This window comes from Cibotium barometz, chromosome 46, assembly GCF_041138505.1.
Source record: "Cibotium barometz isolate CiBa-2024 chromosome 46, ASM4113850v1, whole genome shotgun sequence".
Classification (NCBI taxonomy): Eukaryota; Viridiplantae; Streptophyta; class Polypodiopsida; order Cyatheales; family Cibotiaceae; genus Cibotium; species Cibotium barometz.
Genome location: NC_141091.1, coordinates 40,475,262 through 40,499,344, shown reverse-complemented (window position 1 = coordinate 40,499,344; position 24,083 = coordinate 40,475,262). Strand labels below are relative to the sequence as shown.

General features: G+C 45.5%; 1 protein-coding gene across 7 annotated transcripts in view; it reads right to left on the bottom strand.

Annotated features, from left to right (window-relative positions):
• Window positions 1-5,992: 5,992 nt before the first annotated feature.
• The window catches only part of LOC147612218 (uncharacterized), a 29,182-nt gene continuing 11,091 nt past the window's right edge, over window positions 5,993-24,083 (bottom strand). For 2 of the 7 annotated variants that reach the window (XM_086784106.1, XM_086784108.1), the window contains exon 5: window positions 5,993-6,395. In XM_086784106.1, coding sequence (XP_086640232.1) covers window positions 6,234-6,395 — 162 coding nt within the window. In that variant the 3' untranslated portion in view covers window positions 5,993-6,233. Of the gene's footprint in view, window positions 6,396-14,977; window positions 15,016-24,083 lie in introns of those variants that run through there. The other 5 variants (XM_086784107.1, XM_086784109.1, XM_086784110.1 and 2 more) reach the window with 4 other exon arrangements.

Below are 24,083 nucleotides of genomic sequence, written 5' to 3'. Positions count from 1 at the left end.
TTAATGTGCTCCTTTAGATTTTTAATTGTTGCCTTCTTTCTTATGGGATTTAGGCATGCAAGATTCCTGTGAACTCATTCTCCAATGATAGTGCTTTCACAAATAGAATTGATAATTTTTAATGTGGTTATCCTTGTCGTCCGTGCTTCCTCTCGGTAGCCCTCGAAGATCCCTGGATTCTGGTCCAGGTAGCCATGATGGTGTGACACTTTCTCCCCATTTTTAGTGTTTGATTTGATCAAAGCCCCCACAACTAGTGTACCACACTAGTGCAAGACCAAGTGTGCTCCCAAAAAATAGAGCTTGGTGCAATACCAAGGTTCTTGCTGTTCACACGCAAGGTTGCTTGATCTTAACTTTATTTAAAAAAACCTCTTGCATGTATGTGTATTTCCTGTGCATGGAAAGGCATTATAGCCCCATCATTCCAAGGTGCCCAAGGAATCATAATAATTGTGTCATCCTCAATGACGTGAGGGTCATTATCGACGAGTAGCCCCCATGTGCATCATCAAGCATGGCTACATCTCCATTAAAGAACACATCATCATCATCCTTAACTATGTGAGGGAGAGCATCAAGTAGCCCATGTACATCATTGGCCACCATGGCAACATCAAGTAAAACATCTAAATCCTCAATAAGGTGAGGGAACCCATCTAGTAGACCATGTGCATCATTGGCCATGGCTACATCATTACAGATAAACATAACAACATTAGCAAGTGAGGTGGTGGAGTGTTCTTCACCCCCCTCATCAATCCCCACCATCCTGGTGTTTGTGTACCTCACTCCAAACTACCTTTAACTATTCCTCAACGTTGTGACCCCCTAGACCCCCCATACAAGAAGGGGTCGTGCCTAATAGTAGGTGGAGGACATCTCCCAACCCATGGAGAAACCAAAGCTCTTTAAGCATCAAACAACAAAGTAGATTGTGGTGTTGCCCATCACTATCATAAGGACATTCCAACAAGAAATGGCCCATTTCCTTGCATTGAAAATAGTGACAAGCAAAGGCACCCAATTTCAACTGATAAACCAATGAATGCATATGTTGAGACTTAACTTTACGATGACTAAGACTCGGCTTTCCAATATCCCACATCATACATACATGATTACAATTGCTAGAAGCCACTCTGGGCTCCTCCGCCAACACTTCTCCAATGCTGTGTGCAACAACAACAAAGGCAACTTATGCGAAAGCATAGGTGGGAACTACAACCTCAAGGTTTTGTGGATTTCTTGTTGTTTTATAAATGCTAATATTTCTCCCCCATGTCAAGCAACATGTTTGCTCTCTCGCATCAGCCCAGCACCACATGCTCAATCGCCTTCAAGACATGCTCGTCAAGACCAGCACCACATGCTCATCAATCACCATCATATACCCGAGCCTTGATGAGCCCATCAAAAAGCAGGCCCCTAGCTTGAGCATGCCCCCGTATTGTAAAAGAAAACCATGTGCCATGTAGCGCTTCAAAGCATCGAGTGCACCTCGACAACAGCCTGATACCCTCGCGTGGCCACGCAGAGTCTGCCATGTCATTAGCTATTGCATGACTTCTCTCTCACACACACACACACATTTGGCTATTGCATGACTTCTCTCTCACACACACACACACATTTGGCTAAGAAAATCAAGAAGAGCACCAAGGCAAGCCAATCTCTCTTTTATGGTGATTTTCACATGATTCAAATCTAGGCCAAGAGAATTAATAAGATTACAATAAGATTTAGAGCATTGTTAAGAATTAAGTTGTAAAATATTATCAGACCTTTAGATAATTAAGAATAAAACTCCTAATAATTTATAATATAATCTCAAAAATCACCAATAATCATGATAATATATCTTCTTGTGGGGTTTTGAGAGAAAAGATAAACATTATTGGTAATCTATAATCAAGAAAATCAAGAAAGAATTATTCATGTTACTAAACTCTCTTTCGGTACGAAATGCTTAAGGATTAGGCATTAGACTTCTAATTGAGAACTTGTAGGCAAGGTGAAGATAGAAGCTTCTCATCCCGTCGTGATGGCCAAGTGTTGGCATCCTTGCTAACATGGTGGAAAAACACACACAGTCTCATGGAGTACACATGTACACATGAGCATGGAATAGGAGACATGGATCAAGAACAAGATAAAAGACACAAGATAAAGATACAAGTAAAACATAATAGTGTATTCCATATCCATCATCTTGAGTATTTTATATCACATATCCAATTTGCATACAAGAGGGGCTTTATACAGCCATCCAACCATGTGACTCTTGGGATACCCATGTGACTATTTGGCTCCCATAACCTCCACAAGATCATAACTCCCCACTAGCCCTCTTCTTGATATGACTTCTTTTAATAACCAAATCCTACAACTCATTAGCTTGAGCTAATGCTACTAATGCTAGGGGTGTTGACACCCGTCAACACCATGACCTAAAGTTGAGTACTATAGGGTATAAAGCATAGGTATACATGGCCGTATAGTGTGTAATATATAATAACTTCAAAATACTTGCCAAACTCTAATAGCTTCAAAACAAGATTTGTTACCAATGTAACCTTTAACTTATCAAAGGCACTTAGCATATAGGCGTCCTTCAAAATGGAGTATCCTTCTTAAGAACTGTAATTGAGGGAGAAGGAACATTGGCGCTTAGCATATAGGAGTCCTTTAAAATGGAGTATCCTTCTTGAGAAGCGAAATTGAGGGAGAAGTAATCTTGGAATATCAATGGATCAAAATACGATACCATCTTGATAAGCCTAACTTTCTTTACCATCTTTGGCTCTGACTAGTCATATCAGTGTATAAAAATTTGATACCATTCTGTTAAGCCTAAAAATCCTTGTCATCTTTGGCTTTGGCCAATCAATAACATCTTGCACCTTTTCCAGGTCAGTTGAAATTTTATTGACAATTTGAACCCTAAATATTCAATACAATCATAAAGAAGATCCACTTATTCTTCTAAGTGAAACGTTTGTCCAGAGGGTCTCCAAAACTTTACACGCATACTTCTCATGGTTAGTAGAATTTTTAAAATAGACCAAGATGCCATCAAAGAAGACCAAAACAAAATTATCTAGCTGTTCTCTAAAAATCTCTTACAACTAATTAAAGGTAGCAGGGACATTTGTCATTCCGAAGAATGATATTATTGTAAATTCATGATGTCTATATCGAGTAAATTCAGTCATGGGAATATCCTGCCCCTTAATCCTAATTTAATAGTACCTTGGCTTCAAGTTGAAATTAGTAAACATCTGGGCACCATCTAGTCGATCTAAAATCACATCTATGCCAAGAATGAGATACTTATTTTTTATGTTTAACTGATTTAATTGTCATTAATCAATACACAACCTAAGAGAACCTAAGAGTTTCATCTTCTTCTTTTGGAAAAAGTACGGGCACACCCCATGGAGATACATTGGGTTGAACAAAGCCCTACTCCAAAAGTTAGAGCTACTCCTTGCGTTTAATTACTTGTGGAACGGTAAATCTTATGCACCCTCTTTTTAGTTGCTTGAGCTGTACGTATTAACTCAATCTCATGATCTACTTCACTTCACTAGTTGAAAGAATTTTAGTCAAGTCCTCGGGAAATACAACGGCATGTCACTCCACCATTCAAGTTCCTTAGCATTTGATTCCTTGCCTACAGGATTTAGCTTGACAACATATTTTTTTTTTCTAAGTCCCTTAAAATCTTAGATGACTTTATAAGCTGGTAAGAGCTCTAGTTGCTCCAATTCCTTGCACCTTGTTACTGTGAAGATCCACAAAAGAAATAGTTCCTTTGTGGTAGTGGATGTCAGCCTAATTTTGGGTAAGCCAATCCATCCCAAGAATTCTCTCATATACTCTCAAAGCCAAAATTCTAAACATATACTTGGTCAAGTTTCCATCTAGAGAGAACTGAATCATGTCTCTCTCATGGCTTGTGAAAAGAATTTTCCCACCAGCCAGTTTCACTTGCATTGGTTTACCTTGCCTTTGGTCAGTTACTAAATTACGCATGCATCGAGGCAAAATGAATGAATGAGTGCTTCTTGAATCAACCAAAAGCTTAGAAAACTGTTAATTTTGACCGTGATGAAAATATGAATCATGCCTCTCTCTTCTTTCTCCCAGTCACACAGTAGTTGTATGCTGTGCAGTGAACTGGTCGAAAATTATCTTCTTCGATTTCCCCAATTCTGAGGTGGGGGTCCTTGATTACTGCGGCAAGGGGTTCTTGATTACTCTCCACTGAGGTTGCAGATTTTTGGTGTCAAGGTACTAGGGCACTTTGAGCTGTAAAAGTGACAACAACAGAGAGCTCAAATAATCACTCATCATATGTCCCGATTGTTAGCATCACAGCAATTGTGTTCTCTCTTGAATTGGTATTGCAATTCTGACAGTTATTCTATAGCATACACGCAAGCGTTGCTATATGCAAGCGTGAGTACGGAAGAGAAGATCTCACAAGTATTCTATTGCAAGGGGATGAATGTTTAACTTTATATGTTTGTGGTGGTAAAAAATGATAGTAGCACTGGGTGGAGATGGAGGCCCGAGTATTCAACTAGCCAATGGGAAGCAGCCAGTTAATGCCACTGAGGATGATACGGTCTCTTGGTTCGGGGCCTTTCGGAGAATCAAAAGGAGAATCTAATCCAGAATTGTAATGATGTGATGATTCACTCTCAGGTCAGGTTTTTGGTAGAGATGCCCCCTGGCCCATAAGCTTTCATATGCTTCTCGTGGCTTCCGCTGAGAAGGCTGAACAGGCTGTCCCCTCCCTGGCTGATTTACCAGATGTGGTAGGAATAGATCACGTTAAGACCAAAAGGAAAACTTCTCTCCATTTGTACATTTGGATCATCCTGCAGTCCCCCGTGTATTTCCTTGTGCTATTCGAGCATATTGAGTGCAGGAATCCGCCTGAGATCTTTGAGCAATGCTGAAAACTCAACAATGGGCTGACCAGCTTGATAAGGAGACGGCATACAGGGTGCAGGCTCTGAAGGTATAATGCCAAACTCATTTACCAACAATCTATTTCTCAGTCTAATTTGGGCTTTGATTTGGTTGTGCAGATGTCCTCGATGAGGGTTCTATCTTCACAATAGACTGTCCACTTGCCTTCTTTGCGAGCTGCTGGAACCCTGGGTAGTTCTATATTATTTTGCTTGAGTTGTCATGAAACCAGTTCCTTTGCGATCCATACCTTTGTGCCTTTAAGTTTGTCAGATTGTTTGAGAACCCCAATTATATCAGATTTCTTGCAAAGGAATGATTATTACATGATTGCCTTGCCATGAGACATAGGCATATACATCCCATTCAATCATTGGCACATCTTCACATAAGCGGTGTAAATGCCCATGCGAATCTGGAGAGTCTTTGATTACATTAAGTCAATTTCCTGGACTTTGGTTGACTTGTGACTTAATGTGTTCTTTCAAATCTTCCTGGACCACCATTTTGATGCTAGTGATCACCTCTTCAAGATCTTTCAACATCTCATCTCACCTTCCTGTTGCCAGAGCGGCCGTGAAACTCAATTTCTAAATTTCTTTGGCAACGAGTATTACCAACAATATACTGTGCTTCTTTGAAGGATGGAAGTATGACCATTGCTGCAAGTTGCTCCATATTCTAGTTCTTATCCCTGGACATACCATATGACTCTAGAAGTATGGCATCACAATGCAGTTGTTCCTGCACCTCTATCTGCGTGAATTAGGAACTGAAAACCTTCAAATCCAACCCACCATGGAAGAGCATAATCCAACCCCCACTATGGTCTCAAATGCAGCTCATCTCCCACCCATTTCAAGAACAGGAAATAGAAGAGAAGGGTATAATCCAAGAACATTACATGGCCAAACACAACAATACTCGGGCAATTTTGCTTTTCCGCTTTCCACCATAGACCTTGACCAAGCCACCAGAACAGATGATTGTATATGATCAAAAGAGAGCCTTTCTTGTTGCAATATATCACTTGATATTGCTTAATGATAAGCAAGAGTCAACAAAACCAACTTTGTCCAGCAGTATCATGGATCCTGAATCTCAGAGGTCTGGGGAGGCTTCCATTTTTCAAAAAAAAATAGGTACCTATCAAGAACATCAAAGTCTTTATGTCCAGATTAAGTGACTGGTGCTGTCATTTTCTTTCAAAGGAGAAAAGATACACTTTGTTTTGAACTCTTGACTCGCTTTCATCCAGTCCAATCCTGCTCCAAATTACCATCCTCATCGCTTGTCCAATCACCCACAACAAAAGAGTTTGCAGATCTATCGTATTCCAAATCATTACCCAGGAGTTCGTGAACTATTTGCGAAGTCTCAGAAACATCATCGGCATTCTCACCAGGATACTGCTGCATGATAAAAGTCGTGTTTTTTCAAAGAAAATAGTTTTGCATGTTTCTTTGAAGTGCATTATGCTAGCTAAAAGATTAACCATAATTTGATGCCACAAAAAATCCTCTCTCTCTCTCTCTCTCTCCCCCTCCCCACCAGTGTTGCCAGATGTTTCAGAAATGGCTGGAATGAAACGTTTCAAACAGGCTTCTTATTTGAATGAAATGTTTCATGAAACCGGAAGAAGGGGAAGGAGGGGGGGGGGGGGGGGGGGGGGGGGGGGGGGGGGGGGGGGGGGCCTTGTTACGACCCTGTGTTTTTTTCCGGACAATATGCAGGTGGGCACAGGCACGGGATGGACAGTATGAATGGCATCTGTTTGGATTTGAAAAGGAAACCCATGTGTGGCCAGCCCAAGTATGAAGAGGACAAAAGGATTTAAAGTTTATAAGGTTTTAAAAACCTTTGATGATATAATAATATTATTTTAGTAAGGATGCGTTTTTGTTATTTGCTTTTGGCCATTCTGGTTTTATAAAGCGAAGGGTGGTGGACATTCGTGGTGGTGGCGTGTAGTGGTGTGGCGCATCATCTTGGCGATCACAAAAACTGAATCTCGCTCTCAGGCGACTCGCAGGTCTGCAGGATGAGAAGCGCACGTGGGCTGCTGTTGTACGTGCCTCTGGCTGTGGGGGTGTTGTCGCCTGCTGTTCTATGGCCGTGTTAGTGGGATTGTTGTTTGGCTCTTCTTTCCTTGTATGGCCGGTCGCCAGAGAGCACAAGTGACACGTAGAGCTACCACACACAACCCTTTTATGAGCTTTTATAGGCAACAGGTTGGCGGGAGTGTTGCAGCTACACGCATGGTGTTTCTTTTTGGCGACTGGTGAGCTGCACACGGTTGGAGGAGGGGAGGCGCAGGACTGCACTTTCTCTCTCTCTTGTGGAAGGCTGCATAGGACTGCAGGTCTCTCTATCTCTCTATTTCTCTATTTCTCTTCCCAGGCAGCTGCAGCCAAGAAGAGACGTTTTTCCCTCTTTATGAGGACTGTCAGGGCTGAACTGTGTTTTCTCTTGTTTTGGAAGAAGGGTGGCCAGGCTACAGGCAATGCACAGAGATTAATAGGCCTTTCTCTCTCTCTCTCTCTCTCTCTCTCTCTCTCTCTCTCTCTCTCTCGTTTTGGAAGAGGGGCGGTGTCACGTGCATCCCGCACTTGGATGCCACGTCGACATATCTGTACAGAAGGTGCACGACCTGGGATGGTAAACTGGTCCCATGTGAGCCCAGTCCGGGACGAGTCAGCCAGGGATCCATCCCAGGCATCCGAGGTCACGTGTGCATTGTCCTGCCCAGGAGTCCAAGGTTAGGTGTGCACTGTCCTGCACATGAAACAGTGCCAGTCCGCGCTGCGAGTCTCCCTCTGGAATGATGTCAGTGATTCTGTGTATCTGGTATGGTACTGCATGCCAGATCATTGTGTAGGTAGTTAGGGTTTGCTTTTGGGAAAAGCCCATAGGGCTACCCCAAGTCTTTGTGTGGGCATGGGGATAGTGTGAAACCACCCCCATGAGGGCCAGGAAGGCCCTGGCTGAACCCACAAGCCATGGAGGGGCTGTAGGCATAGTTACCGCGGAACGGGAACGTTCCAGGAACGTCGGATGCTAGAACGGGAGCGGGAACGGGAACGAGAGCGGATCGGGAACGCCGCGGAACGCCACGTCATATGACATGTCAGCATATGACACAAAAAAATGTAACTTTTTGTATACGGATAGCCAAATATGCTTCATAATATTTGCTCCCCCAAGACATGAACATACCTTTCTGCAAGCAAAACTTCTTCTTCTTCTTCTTTTTTCGGAACGTTTCGGAACATTCCGGGAACGTGCCTTCGCCCGGAACGGCGTTCCGGCGTTCCAGGAAGGCGGAACGACGTTCCGTGGTAACTATGGCTGTAGGACAGCTCTAGGGGCATGCCAGGGGCAGCCGACTGCACATCAAGTATTCTGATGGCTGTAGGGCAAGTATGGGGCAGCCCATACAGGCTCACCAGCCCCCAAATTGCGTGCGAAACAGTGCCCAGCCCTCTGTTTTCAGGCGCCTAGTGTCCAGGCCTCAAGGGAAGAAAAGCACAGATTTTATTTGAATTAATTCAGCATTTAATGCTGAATATCCAATCGTGGGACAAAATATAGCTGGCCGCCTCGATATAATGCTGGCCGACTGCTTATTTGAAGTAGTATAAATAGGAGAGCCATAAACCATTTGTGTTATCTCATAATTCACCAAGAGCTAAAGCAACCAAAGCGCCAGGACAGCCAAGGGCTTGCTAACGCAAAGGGGTGAAGGACTGCAGGTCAAGGGCAGAGTTATCTCAGCCAAGAAAGGTCAAGTTTTCCTGTATTTTCTTTCAGATTTCTCATCATTCTAATAAAGCAAATACACCATCCGTCGTGGGGGCCCTACAGAGGGTATTCGGGACCCAATACTGTGTCCTCTCCTCTCTCCCTCTCTCTCTCTATTTTCTGCACATCTTCATTCAGTTTTGTGCGTTAATTCCATCGCAAAAAGTGTGCTGATTTCTGAGCATTGAAGTTACCGATCTCCCCCAAAGCTTCCGCATGTTACGGTGGTATCAAAGGCTACTTCAAGTGCAAAGATTCAGCAACAAAACCAAAATTTTTTCTCGCTCGTGTGGTTGGTTTTCAGACGCCGGTGGACTACCCCTTTCGGAGTGATTCCTATCCCTCGAAGGACGGTTGGTTTTCAGCCTCCGAACGTCTCGCACACACACAGTGGATGGTCAGATTGCGCTCCGGAAAGGAAGTGCGTTTTCCTACTATGGCGAGCTTCGACGATGAGAGAGACCAAGAACCATGGGACCAGAGTGCACCAGGCAGCCCAGCTAGGGCACCAGACTCGAGTGTAGCAGAGACGTTCCAGCAGATGATGCGAGCAATCGTAGACCAAACAACCAAGATTGAAGAGCAGAAGGCGCAGATTTTGGCTCTGGAAGAACGTACCCGTTCTCCAGTGTCGCGTTTTCCATCTCCTCCTCCCACTCCTTCCGTATCCCAGATTCCACATCCTTGACACAGGGACCCTCTCGCGGGGTCACAACCGCAGCCGAGCTCTTTGCTTGAGTTGCAGATGAGTGCATTGGAGATCCGACAACGTGAAGACAAAGCCATGCGACGCGTGGAACATGAGCACTACCTCAAAGCTTTGGACGCCAGATTGACACCAACGGCGCTCTCAAATCATTTTCCTGAGAAAATGAACTTCAGTAAGTATAATGGTAAACTCAACCCACAACTCTCTACTCATGGTTGCATCAGTTTGAAGCTTACTTTGCCGCAGTTAGGAAGACAGATACTGACAGAGTGATCTTAGCCAGTTGGTACTTGGAAGGTGAGGCCATTCCTTGGTGGACTCAATGGGCTCATGCCCACACCAGATTAGGTATGGCACCTTATGTGTGGGACGAGTTTGTCCGCGACCTTAAGCAGCGGTTTCTACTGCCCCACTACCTTGAGCGACTCGAAGACGAGTTCAGGGGAGCGCGTCAGAACGCGCAACTAGTCCTTCAGTTTGCCAATAGAATTTCGACTTTATGTCTGCAATTAGGCTTTTCTGATGCGAACAAGAAAGGGCAGTTTTTATATGGTCTTGACACGAGGTGCGTATGTTTAGGCCAGCCACCTTCGAAGACGCACTCTCGCTTGTGTAGAGTGCAGAAATGAAGCATAATGGTGCCAAGCCCAACACTTCCCAGCCGGCTTCTCCCAAGGCTACCGCCTCGAGGGGAAAAGGCCAGAACCAGATAGAGTCTTCCCCAGGACAGAGCCCAGGAGCCTCTGGCTCCAAGAACTCGAACAATGCGTCTAAGCTTACTCCAGACCAGAAAGTGGAGGCAAGCAAGACAAATGGCAAGTTGAGTGTTGAGGAGCTTTCTCAGTACAAGGAGGAGGGTAGATGTTTCTTTTGTCATACAAAGGGACATACTTCTGGGGAGTGTCCTAAGAAGCCTCCAAAGCCTGCCGCCGCTGCCTCCACAGCTTCCGTGGTGAGCACAGCTCCCACTCAGACCCCAGTGGGGCTGCTCCTAGTTCTTCAAACCCCGGTGCTTCAGTCGAAGCAATTATTAGCCGGGAGCTCGAAGATACGCACAAGGGCACACATGACCAGGAGTATGAGCGCAACGAATTGCTCAAGTCCTTTGGCTACATAGGTGGCCAAAGAGTCATTGTCTTGTTTGACAGCAGCAACACGGAGGATGTGGTCACAGAACAGGCCGCTAGGCGTGCCCATTTCGTCGGGCGACTTCGGTGGACAAACAGGTTGAGGGTTTTAGCACAGGCATGACAACGAGCATCAAGTATGAAGCTCTAGGTGCTAAATTAGTTATTCAGGGCATAGAATTTGTGCGTGATTTTATGGTTGCCCCTCTTGTAGGAGCAGACATAAGTTTCTTCTCGATGTCAAGTGGGACAAGCACACGTTCCAGATCAATCGGAATGTGTCAAACGCCCTAGTGACCATTAAGTGTGAGCCAGGAATTCCGAACTTTCCGCTCATAAGCCACTTGCAGGCTGAGCCAGCAGTCAAGAAAGGCGCACATTGTGCGATGATATACATCCAGACAGCCCAGACGGTGGCGAGTGCTTCCAAGAAGTACTCGGCTCTCCATGAAACGTTCCAGAAAATTTTTCTTCGGGACGGTCTCCCTCCCCAGCTCCCCCCGTCCAGACCGGAGGACCACAAGATTGACCTCCTCCCAGGCTCGGAACCCCCGAGCAAGTTTCCGTATTGCCTTTCCAAGGCAATGGAATCGGAGTTGGACCGCCAACTCCAAGAATTGTTGCAATCTGGCTTCATCCGCCCCAGCTTGTCGCCATTTGCAGCCCCGATCTTATTTGTCAAGAAGAAAGATGGATCTTCCCGTTTGTGTGTCGATTATCGTGCACTCAACAAGCTGACTATCAAAAGTAGATTCCCGATGCCTCGAATTGATTATATTCTCAAGAGGCTGAATGGAGCTAAGGTGTTCTCAAAACTTGATTTAAAGAGTGGGTACCACCAGGTGCGGATTGTGGAGGGGGACATCCCCAAGACAGTCTTCCGTATAGAACGGGCCCACTATGAATTTGTGGTCATGCCATTTGGCTTGACGAACGCCCCAGCTACATTTAACCACATGATGATGCGTGTTTTCCAGGATTTGATTGGCAAGTGTATGTTCATATTTCTGGACGACATACTGGTATTTCAGCTACAGTTGAGCAGCATGACATTGATGTGGAGAAAGTCCTTAAGTTGTTGGAAAGCAACGAGCTCTACGTCAATGAAAAGAAGCCGGAATTTTATCTGTTCCAAGTGCATTACTTGGGATACATAATTAGTGCCGAAGGCATTCGACTTGATCCGGCTATAGTGGCCGAGATTGTCAATTGGGAAGTACCTCAGACAGCCTATGACATCAGATCCTTTGTGGGTATATGCCAGGCATACTCCACCCACATAGACAAGTTTTCTGATCTCTTGACAGATCTCACCGATCTGCTAAAGGGTGTGAAGACAAGAAGGCAAAAGATTCGAATGACTCCACGAGCGTTGGAGGCATTCAAGAACCTCAAGGTGGCTTTTTCAGAAGCACCTTGTTTAACACTTGCCTCGTGGGATGAGCCATTTCAGGTAATCACCGATGCAAGTAATATTGCAATTGGCGGTGTGTTACAACAGAATGGTCATCCAGTAGCTTACATGTCTCGTAAGTTACTACCCACAGAGAAAAATTACTCAGTCTACGATCGCGAACTTCTAGCAGTTATACAAGCCTTGAAACATTGGAAACATTTTCTGTATGGCTGCGACTTTGAGGTTCGCACTGACCATCAAGCATTACGCTGGATTCAGACAATGCCAAGTGCACAGTGGAGTGATCGACAACGCCGCTGGAGTCGGATATTCCAGCAAACCCTCAAGAATTGGCAAGGGTTGTAACAACCCTATCTTCTTTCCACGAGGAGCTTTCACCTTTTGACAAATATCAAAGCGTTGTACATATGTAAACACATCTCACCTTATCTTTGGCCAATAATATTGTTGTTCCAATTTCTCCGAAGTCGAATTCATCCCTATGACCACTAATAATGGCGTCATGGGCATCATGGAGAAGAGCTGCCTTGAACGACTTCATGACACACACTCGGCCTTTGTAGAAAAGCCAACCATCACGTATCAAAAAGTGGCATGGTCCTGTGACATCCAATGCTTGTTCCCACTGTGTACCGAATTCCTCGGAATCCGCATACGTGTGCTTCATGTCATCTAGTCCTGTACCAACAAGATCGAGTCTAGTGGTCTGAATCGAAGTCACTTGTCCCTTCCTGCTCAAAGCATCGGCCACTGGATTGGCCTTTCCTAGAAGGTACTCAATCATACCACTGAATTGCTGGAATATCCGACTCCAGCGGCGTTGTCGATCACTCCACTGTGCACTTGGCATTGTCTGAATCCAGCTTTCCAAGATATTTCAATGGACTTTGTCACGAATCTGCCTCCCAGTCCGAGTAAGCGTAATATGCAGTGCTCAACTATTGTTGATAGATTTAGCAAATTTGTTGTGCTTATTCCTTGCAGGGCCAATGTGACTGCCGAGGATGTCGCCCAGTTGTTCATTCGGCATTGCTACCCGATTGGCGGGATTCCTAGGACCATAGTGTCAGACCGAGATGCAAAGTTTACCAGTTATTTTTAGAGAGCATTGTTTGATAACTTTGGTACTAAATTGAATTTTTCCAGTGCATTCCATACACAGACGGACGGCCAAACAGAGATATACAGCCAGTTGGCCTTTGATGTGCTGAAGTGTTATGTCCACGATCAGCAAGGTAAGTGGAAATCTTATTTGCCTTTAGTTCAAGCTGTTTGAATGATTCTTTTTCTTCAGCTATTGGCAGGACACCAAAGAGGCAACGTTTGGAAGACCTTTCCAGTCGTTTTTGACCAGGCCCTCGTCTTCAGTACCTGAAGCGAACATAGTTACGGAGTCTTACCAGGAGATTTTAGAGTCAGTAAACGACAGGTTGGCTAAAGCGCAAGAGGCCTACACTCAACAGACCAATAAAGACCGAAGGGATATGAAGTTTTCGGAAGGCGATTGGGTTTATCTTCGGATTATGAAGCAAAGGTTAAAGCAGGTGGGCAAGAGATGCCCAAAGTTGTCTTTCAAGAGCTTCGGACCTTTTCCCATCTAGAAGAAGATTAATGAGGTGTCTATGCAGTTAAAGCTGCCTCCGAGTTGGACTATGCACGATGTATTTCACGTCAGTTGGTTAAAGCCATATGCAGGTCCTATCCCTTCAGAAGTTAAAGACGAGACGGAACCAGATATTGTTGATGAAGCAGAAGTTATGGTTCCAGAACAGATCCTTCTGCACCGTTTCAAGCATGGCTCAGGCCGAAGACAAAGACAGTTTCTCACGAAGTTTCAAGACCGAGGGACCAACGAAGCGGTATGGCTTGACAAAGAGTTTTTCGAAAACTATCCGGTGTTATTGACGGATTATTTGGAGGCTATGCAGCTTCCGTCAAGTTAAGCAAAAGGGGATGTCACGTGCATCCCGCACTTGGATGCCACGTCGACATATCTGTACAAAAGGTGGAGGACCTGGGATGGTAAACCGGTCCCATGTGAGCCCAGTCCGGGACGAGTCAGCCAGGGATCCATCCCAGTCAACCGAGGTCAGGTGTGCAGTGTCCTACACAGGAGTCCAAGGTCAGGTGTGCATTGTCCTGCACATGAAACAGTGCCAGTCCGCGTTGTGAGTCTCCCTCTGGAATGATGTCAATGATTCTGTGTATCTGGTATGGTACTATATGCCAGATCATTGTGCAGGTAGTTAGGGTTTGCTTTTAGGAAAAGGGGCCGGCCCATAGGGCTACCCCAAGTCTTTGTGTGGGCATGGGGATAGTGTGAAACCACCCCCATGAGGGCCAAGAAGGCCCTGGCTGAACCCACCAGCCCCATAGAGGGGCTGTAGGACAGCTCTAGGGGCATGCCAGGGGCAGCCGACTGCACATCAAGTATTCTTATGGCTGTAGGGCAAGTATGGGGCAGCCCATACAGGCTGCCCAGCCCCCAAATTGCGTGCGAAACAGTGCCCGGCCCTCTGTTTTCAAGCGCCTAGTGTCCAGCCCTCAAGGGAAGAAAAGCGCAAATTGAATTAATTCAGCATTTAATGCTGAATATCCAGTCGTGGGACAAAATATAGCTGGCCGCCTAGATATAATGCTGGCCGATTGCTTATTAGAAGTAGTATAAATAGGAGAGCCATAAACCATTTGTGTTATCTCATAATTCACCAAGAGCTAAAGCAACCAAAGGGCCAGGACAGCCAAGGGCTTGCTAATGCAAAGGGGTGAAGGACTGCAGGTCAAGGGCAAAGTTATCTCAACCAAGAAAGGTCAAGTTTTCCAGTATTTTCTTTCAGATTTACATCATTCTAATAAAGCAAATACACCATTCGTGGTGGGGGCCCTACAGAGGATATTCGAGACTCAAAACTGTGTCCTCGCCTCTCTCCCTCTGATGGCGAAGTCTCAGAAACATCATCGGCATTCTCACCAGGATACTGCTGCATGATAAAAGTCGTGTTTTTTCAAAGAAAATAGTTTTGCATGTTTCTTTGAAGTGCATTATGCTAGCTAAAAGATTAACCATAATTTGATGCCACAAAAAATCCTCTTTCTCTCTCTCTCTCCCCCTCCCCACCAGTGTTGCCAGATGTTTCAGAAATGGCTGGAATGAAACGTTTCAAACAGGCTTCTTATTTGAATGAAATGTTTCATGAAACGGGAAGAAAGAAAGAGGGGGGGGGGGGGGGGGGGGGGTTACGACCCTGTGTTTTTTTCCAGACAATATGCAGGTGGGCACGGGCACGGGATGGACAGTATGAATGGCATCTGTTTGGATTTGAAAAGGAAACCCATGTGTGGCCAGCCCAAGTATGAAGAGGACAAAAGGATTTAAAGTTTATAAGGTTTTAAAAACCTTTGATGATATAATAATATTATTTTAGTAAGGATGCGTTTTTGTTATTTGCTTTTGGCCATCCTGGTTTTATAAAGCGAAGGGTGGTGGAGATTCGTGGTGGTGGCGTGTAGTGGTGTGGCGCATCATGTTGGCGATCACAAAAACTGAATCTCGCTCTCAGGCGACTCGCAGGTCTGCAGGATGAGAAGCGCACGTGGGCTGCTGTTGTACGTGCCTCTGGCTGTGGGGGTGTTAAGTCGCCTGCTGTTCTATGGCTGTGTTAGTGGGATTGTTGTTTGGCTCTTCTTTCCTTGTATGGCCGGTCGCCAGAGAGCACAAGTGACACGTAGAGCTACCGCATAGAACCCTTTTATGAGCTTTTATAGGCAACAGGTTGGCAGGAGTGTTGCAGCTACACGCATGGTGTTTCTTTTTGGCGACTGGTGAGCTGCACACGGTTGGAGGAGGGGAGGCGCAGGACTGCACTTTCTCTCTCTCTTGTGGAAGGCTGCATAGGACTGCAGGTCTCTCTATCTCTCTATTTCTCTTCTCAGGCAGCTGCACCCAAGAAGAGACGTTTTTCCCTCTTTATGAGGACTGTCAGGGCTGAACTGTGTTTTCTCTTGTTTTGGAAGAAGGGTGGATAGGTTACAAGCAATGCACAGAGATTAATAGGCCTCTCTCTCTCTCTCTCTCTCTCTCTCTCTCTCTCTTGTTTTGGAAGAGGGGCGGTGTCACGTGCATCCCGCACTTGGATGCCATGTCGACATATCTGTACAGAAGGTGCACGACTTGGGATAGTAAACTGGTCCCATGTGAGCCCAGTCCGAGACGAGTCAGCCAGGGATCCATCCCAGTCATCCGAGGTCACGTGTGCATTGTCCTGCCCAGGAGTCCAAGGTCAGGTGTGCACTGTCCTGCACATGAAACAGTGCCAGTCCGCGCTGCGAGTCTCCCTCTGGAATGATGTCAGTGATTCTGAGTATCTGGTATGGTACTCCATGCCAGATCATTGTGTAGGTAGTTAGGGTTTGCTTTTGGGAAAAGCCCATAGGGCTACCCCAAGTCTTTGTGTGGGCATGGGGATAGTGTGAAACCACCCCCATGAGGGCCAGGAAGGCCCTGGCTCAACCCACCAGCCATGGAGGGGCTGTAGGACAGCTCTAGGGACATGCCAGGGGCAGCCGACTGCACATCAAGTATTCTGATGGCTGTACCGAAGACCGAGAAGGGTGAAGATTCCTCAGCAGCTATCATGAAGACTCCCGCTTTTGTGCACCTGGAGGTGATGGACACCGATGTTTCATTCTCTTCAGGCAGGGAGGAGATTGGAGGACTCTCCGCAACGGATACTCGGGAGTGGATTCTCGATAGTGGTGCTTCCAGGCACATGACTCCTTCCCGTTCCGGTTTACAGGATCTCTACAGGCTTTCTGGTCATATTCTTACTGGGGATGAAGATAGTTCCCAGTTCACAGTGAGGGCAGGATGAAGATAGTTCCCGATGGTAGAGGGGAGAAGCATTCCTCCCAGGTGTTGTATGTTCCGGCACTTGGTTTTCATCTGTTGTCAGTGCATCAGGTTTGCAAGACTGGTGTACGGGTGGAGTTTGATGAGCATTTTGTTGCTCTTCGGGACAAAGCAACAGGCCAAGTGGTTTGGGAAGGCGGAGTGGAGAATGGAGTTTACAAGCTTTCAGCACTCTCTCCCCCATGTCCTCAGGGTTGTGATGAGTGACAGTCACTTAAGTGTGGATACGCTGCAGGTGCAGGCTTTCCGAGACCCGATGGTGGATAGCTTGCCAGTAGATGGCAGCAGTTGGCAGGAACTTTCCAGTACTGATGTTGGTGGTTCTTGTGTTCGTGAGTCAGAGGAAGCATAGAGTTTGTGCGTGACTTTATGGTTGCCCCTCTTGTAGGAGCAATCATAATTTTGGGTATTCAGTGGTTTCACAAGTTTCTCCTTGATGTCAAGTGGGACAAGCGCACGTTCCAGATCAATCGGAATGTGTCAAACGCCCCAGTGACCATTAAGTGTGAGCCAGGTATTACGAACTTTCCGCCCATAAGCCACTTGCAGGCTAAGCGAGCAGTCAAGAAAGGCGCACAGTGTGCAATGATTTACATCCAGACAGCCCAGATGGTGGCCAGTGCTTCCGAGAAGTACTCGGTTCTCCATGAAAAGTTCGAGAAGATTTTTCTTCGGGACAGCCTCCCTCCCCAGCTCTCCCCGTCCAGACCGGAGGATCACAGGATTGACCGCCTCCCAGGCTCGGAACTCCCGAGCAAGTTTCCGTATCGCCTTTCCAAGGCAATGGAATCGGAGTTGGACCGCCAACTCCAAGAATTGTTGCAAGCTGGCTTCATCCGCCCCAGCGTGTCGCCATTTGTAGCACCGATCTTATTTGTCAAGAAAAAGGATGGGTCTTCCCATTTGTGTGTCGATTATCGTGCACTCAACAAGCTGACTATCAAGAGCAGATTCCCGATGTCTCGAATTGACTATATCCTTGAGAGGCTAAATGGAGCAAAGGTGTTCTCAAAATTGGATTTAAAGAGTGGGTACCACCAGGTGCAGATTGTGGAGGGGGACATCCCCAAGACAACCTTCCGGACAGAACGGGCCCACTATGAATTTGTGGTCATGCCATTTGGTTTGACAAACGTCCCAGCTACATTTAACCACATGATGATGCGTGTTTTCCGGGAGTTGATTGGAAAGTGTGTGTTCATATTTCTAGACGACATACTAATATTTTCAGCTACGGTTGAGCAACATGACGTTGATGTGGAGAAAGTTCTTAAGTTGCTGGAAGCAATGAGCTCTATGTCAATGAAAAGAAGTCGGAATTTTATCTGTTCCAGGTGCATTACTTGGGATATATAATTAGTGCTGAAGGCATTCGACTTGATCCGGCTAAAGTGGCCGAGATTGTCAACTGGGAAGTACCTCACACAGCCTATGACATTAGATCATTTGTGGGTATATACCAGGCATACTCCACCCACATCGACAAGTTTTCTGACCTCTCGGCAGATCTCACCGATCTGCTAAAGGGAGTGAAAACAAGAAGGCAAAAGATTCGAATGACTCCACGAGCGTTGGAGGCATTCCAGAATCTCAAGGTGGCTTTGTCAGAAGTGCCTTGTTTAGCACTTGCCTCGTGGGACGAACCATTTCAAGTGATCACCGATGCGAGTAACATCGCAGTTGGAGGTGTTTTACAACAGAACGGTCATCCATAAGTTACCGCCCGCCGAGAAGAACTACTCAGTTTATGATCGTGAACTCCTAGCACTTATACAGGCTTTGAAACATTGGACACATTTTTTGTATGCCCGTGACTTCGAGGTTCGCACTGACCATCACGCATTACGCTGGATTCAGACAATGCCAAGTGCACAGTGGAGTGATCGACAACACCGCTGGAGTCGGATATTCCAGCAGTTCGGTGGAATGATTGAGTACCTTCCAGGAAAGGCCAATCCAGTGGCCGATGCTTTGAGCAGGAAGGGACAAGTGTCTACGATTTAGACCACTAGACTTGACCTTGTTGGTACAGGACTAGAGGACATGAAGCACACGTACGCGGATTCCGAGGAATTCGGTACTCAGTGGGAACAGGCATTGGATGCCACAGGACCATGCCATTTTCTCATACGGGATGGTTGGCTTTTTTACAAAGGCCGACTATGTGTCATGAAGTCATTCAGGGCAGCTCTTCTCCATGATGCCCATGACGCCATTACAGGTGGTCATAGGGGCATGAATTCGACTCTGGAGAAATTAGAACGGCAATACTATTGGCCAAAGATGAGACGTGATGTGTTTACATATGTACAACGCTGTGACATTTGTCAAAAGGTGAAAGCTCCTCATGGAAAGGAGAGTGTGAGAGACGGTGTGGAGCACACGAAGAAACAGAACAAAACGTGTGGAGGCAAGGAGCAAAACGATGGAGCTCAAAATAATGAAGATTAGTTTGTTACAAAACTTAGGGCATATAATAACCCTAACTGGTGCCCGTTTCACATAACGGTAAGTTGGGCGCCTTATTGGGCGCGGGGAAAAAACCTCACTTAAAGTGAGTAAAAAGTGCCCGGCCGGTCCTAATACATTGGCCACTGCCCATAATAATGTCAGGACATTATTTCTAACACCCCCCTGCAGTGCCAATGTGGGTACAAGGCATGATGTCAATCACCAAAAGGAAGTAAGCCTAAAGCTTTGCGGAAAGCTTCAAACTTTTCTCGAGGTAAAGCTTTGGTGAAAATGTCTGCGACATTGTCATGTGTTGGACAATAGATCATGCTGATCTCCCCTGCATGAAGTCTTTCTCTGACATAATGATAATGTATCTCTATGTGTTTCGTTCGTGCATGAAACACAGGATTCCGTGCTACTGCAATAGCACTCTGACTGTCAGTGAGAATCGGAGTAGGCTCCTCCAATAAAGGATGAAGATCTGCCAAGAGTCTGCGTAGCCAAACACATTCCACTGTCGTTGTGAAAGCTGCCCTGTACTCAGCCTCACAAGACGAGGTAGCTACTGTAGATTGTTTCTTGCTCAACCATGAAATGCATGAGTGTCCCAAAAAGAAACAATTACCACTGGTAGACTGCCTTGTGTCGAAGTCACCAGCCCAATCTGAATCACTGTATGCATGTAAATGCAAGTCACCCCCCCTGGGAAACATCAAGCCATAAGACTTGGTGCCTTGCAAGTAACGAAACACACGCTTTACAGCTTGCCAATGAAGCATCCGTGGGCTGTGCATATATCTACTCACCTGGGATACTGCATACTGAATATCCGGTCTGGTGTTGCACAAGTAAATCAGGCACCCAACAGCCTGACAATAGAGAATAGCATCAAAAGATTCACTGCCATCATGTACTGTAAGTTTCAGCCCTGGTTCCATAGGAGTGGAAATAGGCTTACAATCTTGAAATTTGAATCTTTCCAACAGTCTCTGTACATACTTCGACTGTAACATAAAGATACCCTTCTCACTTTGTATGAACTGTATGCCCAAGTAATAGTGCAACATACCCATATCTGACATCTCAAAAGCAGATTTGAGTTCGGACTTAAAATCTGAAATTTTATCCGCATCAGTACCTGTGAGCAACATATCATCTACATAAAGAATGATTATCAAAATATCCCCCCCATCTCTCTTGATGTAGAGGGTGCTTTCAGTTGGACTGTTGGTGAACCCCTGGCTAGTCAAAAATGCATCAATCTTTGCATACCAGGCACGCGGTGCTTGTTTTAAGCCATACAAAGCTTTCCTCAACTTGCACACCTTGTGCTCTTGACCAGACATAGCAAAACCAAGAGGTTGTATCACATAAACCTCTTCCTCAAGATCACCATTCAAAAAGGCTGTTTTTATGTCCAACTGATGTACAAACCAGCCATAATGAGCAGCCATAGCAACAACAACACGGATGGTGGTCATCCGAGAAGTGGGGGCAAAAGTTTCTTCATAATCTATGCCCTTTTTCTGAGCATAGCCCTTAGCAACCAGCCTTGCTTTGTACCTGTCAATGGTACCATCTGGTTTGCGTTTAACCTTATAAACCCACTTTGTACCAATTGCCTTCTTGCCAGGAGGCAAATCCACCAAATCCCATGTATGATTCTTAACAATAGAATCCAATTCAGCTTGCATGGCCTGCATCCAATGCTGATTTTCACTTGCATCTTCAAAACTCTCAGGTTCCTCTTCATCCATAATAGAACTCACCCAAGCTGACTCTGAAAAATGAGAGCTTTCAGCCTCACGTGTACTCCTACGTGTCCTACCTGGTAATGGAGCAGCAAGTCTACTCTCTTGAAGAGTCTGTATAGCCCAACGAGGAATGGTTCTAGCTTCTTGCAAAGCTGTCCTCTCTTGTACAACAATATCCTCTTCTGCTTGCTGTATGTTAGGCTCAGCCTGGGGCTGATTTAAAGCATCAAACACACGAGGTGGTGGCTGCAAATTCTGAAATTCAGCCGGTATATCAGCTGTGGTTCCTATGCCAATGGGTATCAACCCTTCAAATACATCAAAAGACTCCTGAGGTTGCTGAAATTTAAATTCAGCAATGGGTTGTGCTGAATTCTCTGCAAAAACAACATCTCTGCTCACAAAAATCCTGCGTGTGACAGGATTATAGAGACGGTACCCTTTACTTTGACTGCTGTAGCCAACAAATATGCACTTTATGGCTTTATCATCAAGCTTCCCACGAAGCTCCTGTGGTACATGTGCATAAGCCAAGCAACCAAACACACGAAAATAATCAACACTAGGTTTCCGATCAAACCAAGCTTCATAGGGTGTAACAGATCTGAGTGCCTTTGTAGGGCACCTGTTCAACACATGAGTGGCACACATAAGAGCTTCCACCCAAAACTTATGTGGCAATCCCTTTGCTTTCAGTATACACCTGGCCATCTCCATGAGTGACCTATTTTTTCGTTCGGCCACACCATTCTGCTGAGGTGTATATGGTGTAGTACACTGGTGTACTATGCCCTTCTCTAAACAAAAAGCATCAAATACTTTAGATAAGTATTCCCCCCCTCTGTCAGTTCTGAGAGTCTGCACTTTTTGTCCTGTTGCATTTTCAACCATGTTGACATAATGTCGGAAATGCATAAAGACATCAGATTTGTTCTTCAAAGCATACACCCAGGCATATCTGGAAAAGTCATCAATAAAAGTAACAAAATACCAATGACCTCCCAAGGATTGTGTCCTCATTGGACCACATACATCACTGTGAATGAGCTGCAATTTGCGGACAGCTCTAACAACTCTATCCTTTTTGAAAGCCTGACGATGCATCTTTCCCAAAATACATCCCTCACACACATGTCTAGGAGGAGTCTCTAAATTAGGTAGAGCATCTACCATTTTCAGCTTCTGAAGTGCCATGAGACTGCCATAATTTACATGCCCAAACCTGGCATGCCATAACTCTGCATCCTGCATAGCAGATGTAAAGGTAGAAACAACACATGCACTATGCCTCTCATAAGGATCAAGACGGTACAAACCGCGACATAAGGTCCCTGTAGCAACCAAAGCAAAGTCACTTTCCCTGTCACGGACCATACATTTAGTATCCTCAAAGGAAACAACCAGCCCTCTCTTTGCAAAAGAAGACACTGAGAGAAGATTCTTCTTTATCCCAGGCACATACAATACATCCTGAAGGAGAAATTCGGAGCCATTAATGGCTGTAAGCATAACATCCCCTGTGCCCTGAACTGGATAAGAAGCATTATTTGCACACGTAACCTTTCTGCCACATGAAGAAGGTACCATCTTGCCAAACAAATCCTTTCTGGACGTGATGTGCCTTGAGGCACCACTGTCAAAGAACCATACATCACCACTTTCACTCACACTGAGTGAATGCACCTCATTTGATGGACCATAGCTGCAAGTAAAGAAGCACCAATCCTCTTCCACAAGATTGACTGTGGCATCATCTTTCTTGTTATCCACATCTGAAGAGTCTTCAACTGAATTACCAGACTCTTTCTTCTTTTCCTTGGCTATCCTCTTAGGACATTCATGAATATAGTGACCTGTTTTCTTGCAGTAATGGCACTTACCCTTCTTTTTAGGTTTCTGTGCATCATCCTTCTCTTTACTAGATGGCTGTCCTGATTCTGACTTAGGCTTATATGCACCAGATTTTCCTTTGCCCTTGTTCTTGGCAAAGAGTGCTTGCTCACCACTTCTTTGCATGACATTTTTCCGAGTCTGCTCTTCCTGCAGCAAAAGTCCAACCAAATCCTGAAAGGATAGAGGGACTGGATTACCCCTCATGGACAAGTGAAGAGATGTATGAAAACCCAAATAAGAGCTCGGTAAAGAGTTAAGTGTAGTGGTGACCATCTCAGCATCAGAAATGATTTCATCAATATTCAAGAGCTGTTCTCTCAAATCCTGAATCTTCGTAAGATGATCCTGCATAGAATCACCCTCATCCATGCACAAGTGTGATAGTTCCCGCTTCAAAAAGGCAACTCTAGCCTCATTGCGAGCCTGATACATGTGCTCCAAAGTATCCCATGCAGCCTGAGATGTCCTGCATGAACGGATATGCGGAATAATGGACCTCTTAACTGAAAGTGCAATCAAAGAGAGTGCCTGAGCATCCCTGGAATCCCACCTAGTTTGTTCCTGTGTAGGTGCCTGAGGAGCTGGTGGTACAACCTGCTGCCTGCCATGTTGTGGAGGGGTAGCTGGGGCCACATGCATAGGCCTTGCCTCAGCTCCACTTACATAATTCCACAAATTCTTTGCAACTAGCAGATTCCTGATCATAAAGCTCCACAGGGAATAGTTGGTTCCATCCAACTTATCTTCCTGGGCTAAAAACCCAAACACATCAGCGGTGTTCTGTGCCATGAGAGCAAACTGTAACCTGCAAAAGAGACTGACTGCACAAGAGTCCACAAATATTGCTCGAGACTGTCTGTTTCACACAGATAGACAGCACAGCAACAAAAGCCCCAAATTTCTGGTGGCTCAAATTTCTCTGATTCCCACAAAAAACCTGTGGGAGCTATCACAGATTGTGCAGCAACACAAAAACAGCAAAAGCCCCAAATTTCTGACTTGATTTGCTGACAAAATTCACAGTTAAGCTCCAAAA